The sequence below is a fragment of the Malus domestica genome, chromosome 08 (genome assembly GCF_042453785.1).
Source record: "Malus domestica chromosome 08, GDT2T_hap1".
Lineage (NCBI taxonomy): Eukaryota > Viridiplantae > Streptophyta > Magnoliopsida > Rosales > Rosaceae > Malus > Malus domestica.
The window spans coordinates 4698073-4704953 of NC_091668.1; the positions used below are offsets into that span (position 1 = coordinate 4698073).

Sequence of the window (6881 nt, forward strand, 5' to 3'; positions counted from 1 at the left end):
GCCACTGGTGCTGCAAGTTACTCCGGATCAAGAACAGCAGTCGATACTTGCATTCCAAGTAATAAGCTTGGTGGAAGCAGAAGAATTGAAGGTAAGGGTTTGCTTCAAGGGAAACAAGGATAACTGGTAGCCTTCATTGCAATTGCTTTCGACTGAAGTAACTGTCATGATCAAGAACATAAAGATCTCAAAATCGGTGTCGGCCAACAAGCTGAGGATTTCGGGATCTCTTGGTCTTTCTAATGTGTGTGTTGTCCGAGTGCCAACTCCTGGTCGCGGTCGTAGGTTCTTCGTGCCTGACTGCCTGACTGTGAAACGCGATACAGGTCTTGTGAGGTGATAGGTGAATTCAAATGCTCTTGTGATGGGCGAGAAATCGATAGCGTCGAGATACTCGCACGTGACGTGATGGATATGGTGAGTAGATTAGGTTATCGATGGAGTGGCAAGTGATATCGGTGTGTATGATGAATCGTATCAATTCGAACGTACTGGTCGTGGGGATTGATTTGATAAAGAACTCAAATTATGAACCAAAATAATCTAAATAAAAATTAACGTGCAGAGCAGAAACTAAATCTAAATTACGAAACTAAAATACTGAAATGAACTTTTGAAATTGCTGAATTCAAGTACTGGATAAACATGACATCAAAGCGAAGAACAAAACACAATTAAAAGATAAAGTCTAAAAGAACATTTCTTTTGTCCGATTACCATCGTCATTTCATTGTCTTCCACGAATCCGATTACCATTTCTTTTGTCCAGATGAGGGAGCATCTTAAAGAACATGTTCTCCACAGCCTCGTAATACCAGTTCCTCCATCCCTCGCAAAACACGAGTGACCCGATGACGACTCCAAGGCCGACAAAATATCCAATTTCAACACTTAGAATGTCCCAATTAATCTCACTGCCAGAATTCGGATCACTTCCATTTGACATTGGTGGCAACGACATCGGTGGTCTGTCATATGCTGTCAAAGGAGGCCCCCATAAATCCGTGTTACCTTCGAAGGAAGATTTTGGAAATGTTGAAAACTGAGTGCTGCTTGGGATCTTGCCAACCAAGTGATTGGTTGAGAGGTTCATGAATGCAAGGAAATGGAGTTTTGAAAATTCTGGTGGAATCTGCCCACTCAGGTTGTTCACTGAGAGATCTAAAGACTCGAGGTCTCCCAAGTTACTCAATGATGATGGGATTTCACCTGTGAAAGCATTGTTGGAGAAGTTGAGAATATACAATGATTTGAGTTCTCCAATTTCTTCAGGTATTTGTCCATGGAATTTGTTGCCAGAAAAGTCAACTGCGGTGAAGATAGTTAGAATATTTGCCAGGTCCATCGTCAAATCTTTGCTCACAATTGTTACCGAGTTCTGATAGTAAATACCAGGATAGAATCTGTACAAATACTGAAGGTGATTTGCATCAGCTTTGTTGTCCATCATAGCTTTCCATGTTGTCAACAATCCTCCAGGTAATTCGCCATTGAAATTGTTGTGAGCTACATCTATGATTTGAAGCACTGGCCAGGTGCCATTGGTACTCGGACATCCAATGCCTCCGTAGAATTTATTGGATCGGAGAACAAGGACTCGCAAGGTGGAAACACTCTTCAAATAGCAGGGAAAAGTATCCATTATCTGATTGTATCCAAGGTTTAATACCACTAATTTTGTGCAGCTGACTAAAGATTCTGGAAGCCGGCCTTTGATTTGATTTCCACTGAGGTCTAGAGTTTCTAAACTGCTCATCAAATTTGTAAGAAATGTTGTCTGTAAGGTTGTTTCTCCGTAAATTAAGCACTGCAAGCGTCTTCATTGTAGTCAAGCACTCAGGAATTATACCACTAAGTGAATTATTGGACAGATCAAGAATCTCAAGAGTTGACAGATTGCACAACGATCTCGGAATGATGCCGTGGAGGTTATTGCTTGAAAGTGAGAAGAGTTTGGTGGTCGTCAAGAACTCACCAATGTTAGTCGGTATGCCAGAGCTCAAATTATTTCTGGAGTAATCCAAAAATTGCATTGTAGGTGCTGAGAAAACTGGGATTTGCCCTTGAAGCTGGTTAGAGTGAAGGTCGAGCAGCCGTAGAGCAGAAGTGAGATTGGGTAAAGGACCAAAACTTGCCAAGGAGTTGCATGAAATATTTAGATAACTAACCAATTTGAGCCCCCAAATCCAGTTTGGTATCTCTCCATGAATTTGATTTTGTGCAAGATCCAAGGTGTGTAAATTGGGTAGATATCTCAAGAAATCAGGATATGTTCTCAACTTGGTAGAACTTAAAATCACTGTATCCAATTGAGGCAAGGATGAATATGAGGAATTGGTACCGGTATGATCAATGAACAAGCTGGTGTTTGAAAGATTAAGAAAAGTCAGATTTCTCAGCTTCTGAAGACCACTTAGAGGAAACGAGCCTTCCAAGTTGTTTGAAGAAAGTGAAAGATACTCAAGACCTCTCAAACTAAAAATAGACATCGGTACTGGCCCTTCGAGATTGTTGAAATCCAAAAACAAGGAGCTTAATTGGTTAGAAGAAGAGACGTTAGAGAACTCATGGAACTGATGCGAGAACTTATTGTTGGAAAGGTATAATGTTTGCAGCAGGGGAAGAGAAAACATAGATAATGGAATGCCTCCAACAAGCAGGTTGTAACTCAAGTCAACATCCTTCAACTCGACAAGGTTTTCCCAATGAGTGGAATTAATGGAACCGCTGAACTTGTTGTCTGACATGTCTAAATAATACAAGTGTCTGAGATTTTCCATTGACTTTGGGATTGATCCATAGAAATTGCAGGTTGAGAGATCTATCACGGACAACATTTTGAGGTTGCCAATAGAGTCCAGCAATAACCCCGAAAAACTTGTGTAGCTCAATTCCAGAGTTTGAAGAGATCCAGTGTTCGGAAATTCTGGCAAGGAACCTTGAAGCAGCCGATTGGAGGACAAGTCAATATGCTGTAGTGTAGATATCTGGAAGATTTCTTGGGGAAATGTTCCATACAACTGACATTTATGGAGAATCAAGGAAGTCAAGTTCGAAAAATTGGCGAAGAATGATGGAACCGGAGAAGATATGTTGTTATAATCCAATCGAATCACGGATAGAGATGAAAGCTTGGCAAGGGAGTCATCAATAGGTCCCAGAAGACCAGTGCTGGACAAGCTCAGCACCCTCAGCTTTGGAAGTGAAGAAGATATTACTTGACACCAGTCACTCCTTTTTCTTGATATGTTTACCGAATCAAGATATAATACTTCAAGCTCTGTGAGATTCCGAATCAGCATGCTTAAATTGGGGTTCTCAAGTTTTAAGTTAGTTTCAGAAAGATCAAGAACAATCAACCTTGTCAAGTGCGAAATCTCAATTGGGATTTGCCCCAAAAAACCATTATGGGATAGATTCAGATACCTCAAATTTGCAAGCTTTCCGATAGAAGATGGTATTTGAGAGTGGTGATAACCGTTATCAGCAAAGTTGAGGCTTTGAAGATGTTGAAGATCAAAAAGACTGCTGGAGTCGTCAATCCCACTTAGGATCCGTTCCTTGCTGAGGTCCAGACCAACTGCATAGCCATTAGCACTGCAATTTACTCCGACCCAAGAACAGCAGTCGATACTTGCATTCCAAGTAACAAGCTTGGTGGAAGCAAAATTATTGAAGTTAAGGCTTTGCTTTAAGCGGAGCAACGATGACTGGTCATCTTCATTGCACTTGCTTTCGGCTGGAGTAACAGTCCCGATCAAGAACATAAAGGAAATGAGCAAAAGTTTCATTCTGTGGTAAAATTTGGAGCAGAAGATAGATGAAGGAAATATGCAGGAGGTTTGAATGTTGATGTGGTGGGTTTTAATCTCATGGCATTTGCGCGTTGGCTTCAATTTAAAACCTTTTCCTTTTTATACCTAACCAAACAGACAAAGCAATACAAACAAATGTGAAAAGGCAAAAGAAGAATGATTAACTAAAGTTAATTAGTTTACTAATTTTCCTGGTAAGATGATGCTCATCAACTTAAGTTTATAAAGTATCAAAGTATCAATCAGGTATTCGATCTCTTTCTGACTGTCCTTTTCCGGGTGTCTGGGTTGGATTTTGATTGAGGGACTGCAATGTTGATCCAAGCTTTCCAATACCTTTTAATTTGTGTGGGGGACTTATACAAGGCCGGCCATGAGAATTTGATAGAAGATGCAAGTAACAGAGCCTTCACCAACAAAATTTGAAAAGGCAGTACTCTTTTTTTTTTCCCATTTATCATACTCCAACATATAAATTCTTTGAGGCGCCTATCTTGACTACCCTCAGGCCGGCCATGGACTTATAACAAGATCTAGTACACCATAAAAAACTAAATGTTTATCAGTTGAGAGAAGATAATGGTATAAATACAACCTTAACTTAGCACTAGAGAGAAAAAAAATCAATTTTTTTTGTGTGGAGAAAGTGTGAATTGAAAGTATACTGTCCTAAAAAAATTACCCCTTCAGGCACCTGGAAGCTACAATCTCCATGGATCACGACGAAGAAGCTGCATTGGTGGTATGCAGATGTTACTTACATATCATCCATTTGTAAGACGCTGTGTGTTTTAAATTTTAACTACCAACAGATTTAAAGTTTGAGGGTTTTTGGTTGTAAATTTAGCAGCTTTCATCCCCATCAACCTGAAGGATTTCAGAAAGGTAACTTTTATCCTGGTTGTAAATTTGCGGTTGTCTGACTTCTCTCAAAACAGTTGTGACTGAGGAGGAAACTCGTCACGGTCGTAGGTTCTTCGTGCCTGACGGTGAAATGTGTTACAGGTCACTGTGAGGTGATAGGTGAATTCAAATGTTCTTGTGATGGGCAAGAAATCGATAGCGTCGAGATACTCGCACGTGACGTGATGGATATGGTGAGAAGATTAGGTTATCCATGGAGTGGTACGTGATATGGGTGTGTATGATGAATCGTATCAATTCGAACGTACTGGTCGTGGGGATTGATTTGATAAAGAACTCAAATTATGAACTAAAATAATCTAAATAAAAATTAAAGTGCAAAGCAGAAACTAAATCTAAATTACGAAACTAAAATGCTGAAATGAACTTTTGAAATTACTGAATTGAAGTTCTGGATAAACATGAAATCAAAGCGAAGAACAAAAAACATTTAAAAGATAACATCTAAAAGAACATCTCTTTTGTCCGATTACCATCGTCATTTCAATGTCTTCCCCATGGATCGATTTCTGTAGACACGTCTTCCGCGAATCCGATTACCATTTCTTTTGTCCAGATGAGGGAGCATCTTAAAGAACATGTTCTCCACAGCCTCGTAATACCAGTTCCTCCATCCCTCGCAAAACACGAGTGACCCGATGACGACTCCAAGGCCGACAAAATATCCAATTTCAACACTTAGAATGTCCCAATTAATCTCACTGCCAGAATTCGGATCACTTCCATTTGACATTGGTGGCAACGACATCGGTGGTCTGTCATATGCTGTCAAAGGAGGCCCCCATAAATCCGTGTTACCTTCGAAGGAAGATTTTGGAAATGTTGAAAACTGAGTGCTGCTTGGGATCTTGCCAACCAAGTGATTGGTTGAGAGGTTCATGAATGCAAGGAAATGGAGTTTTGAAAATTCTGGTGGAATCTGCCCACTCAGGTTGTTCACTGAGAGATCTAAAGACTAGAGGTTTCCCAAGTTACTCAACGATGATGGGATTTCACCTGTGAAAGCATTGTTGGAGAAGTTGAGAATATACAATGATTTGAGTTCTCCAATTTCTTCAGGTATTTGTCCATGGAATTTGTTGCCAGAAAAGTCAACTGCGGTGAAGATAGTTAGAATCTTTGCCAGGTCCATCGTCAAATCTTTGCTCACAATTGTTACCGAGTTCTGATAGTAAATAACAGCAAAGCCTGTGTCCGCATACTGAAGGTGATTTGCATCAGCTTGGTTATCCATCATAGCTTTCCATGTTGTCAACAATCCACCAGGTAATTCGCCATTGAAATTATTGTGAGCTACATCTATGATTTGAAGCACTGGCCAGGTGCCATTGGTACTCGGACATCCAATGCCTCCGTAGAATTTATTGGATCGGAGAACAAGGACTCGCAAGGTGGAAACACTCTTCAAATAGCAGGGAAAAGTATCCATTATCTGATTGTACCCAAGGTTTAATACCACTAATTTTGTGCAGCTGACTAAAGATTCTGGAAGCCGGCCTTTGATTTGATTTCCACTGAGGTCTAGAGTTTCTAAACTGCAATGCTCATCAAATTTGTAAGAAATGTTGTCCGTAAGGTTGTTTCTCCGTAAATTAAGCACTGCAAGCGTCTTCATTGTAGTCAAGCACTCAGGAATCATACCACTGAGTGAATTATTGGACAGATCAAGAATCTCAAGCGTTGACAGATTGCACAACGATCTCGGAATGATGCCGTGGAGGCTATTGCTTGAAAGTGAGAAGAGTTTGGTGGTCGTCAAGAACTCACCAATGTTAGTCGGTATGCCAGAGCTCAAATTATTTCTGGAGTAATCCAAAAATTGCATTGTAGGTGCTGAGAAAACTGGGATTTGCCCTTGAAGCTGGTTAGAGTGAAGGTCGAGCATTCGTAGAGCAGAAGTGAGATTGGGTAAAGGACCAAAACTTGCCAAGGAGTTGCATGAAATATTTAGATAACTAACCAATTTGAGCCCCCAAATCCAGTTTGGTATCTCTCCATGAATTTGATTTTGTGCAAGATCCAAGGTGTGTAAATTGGGTAGATATCTCAAGAAATCAGGATATGTTCTCAACTTGGTAGAACTTAAAATCACTGTATCCAATTGAGGCAAGGATGAAGCAGAAGATAGATGAAGGAAATATT

General features: G+C 40.3%; 2 protein-coding genes across 2 annotated transcripts; both read right to left on the bottom strand.

The window, feature by feature from the left end:
* Nucleotides 1-727: 727 nt before the first annotated feature.
* Nucleotides 728-3791, bottom strand: LOC103428722 (receptor-like protein 7). The gene is made up of 2 exons (XM_070826806.1): nt 1809-3791; nt 728-1615 (listed from the first exon to the last, which is right to left on the bottom strand). Exons 1-2 carry the CDS (start codon nt 3789-3791, stop codon nt 728-730), a joined length of 2871 nt encoding a protein of 956 aa, XP_070682907.1.
* A 1903-nt stretch (nt 3792-5694) lies between these two features.
* LOC139198305 (receptor-like protein 7) lies at nt 5695-6624 on the bottom strand. Its single transcript, XM_070826807.1, has one exon. It carries the CDS (start codon nt 6622-6624, stop codon nt 5695-5697), a length of 930 nt encoding a protein of 309 aa, XP_070682908.1.
* Between the last annotated feature and the right edge of the window lie 257 nt (nt 6625-6881).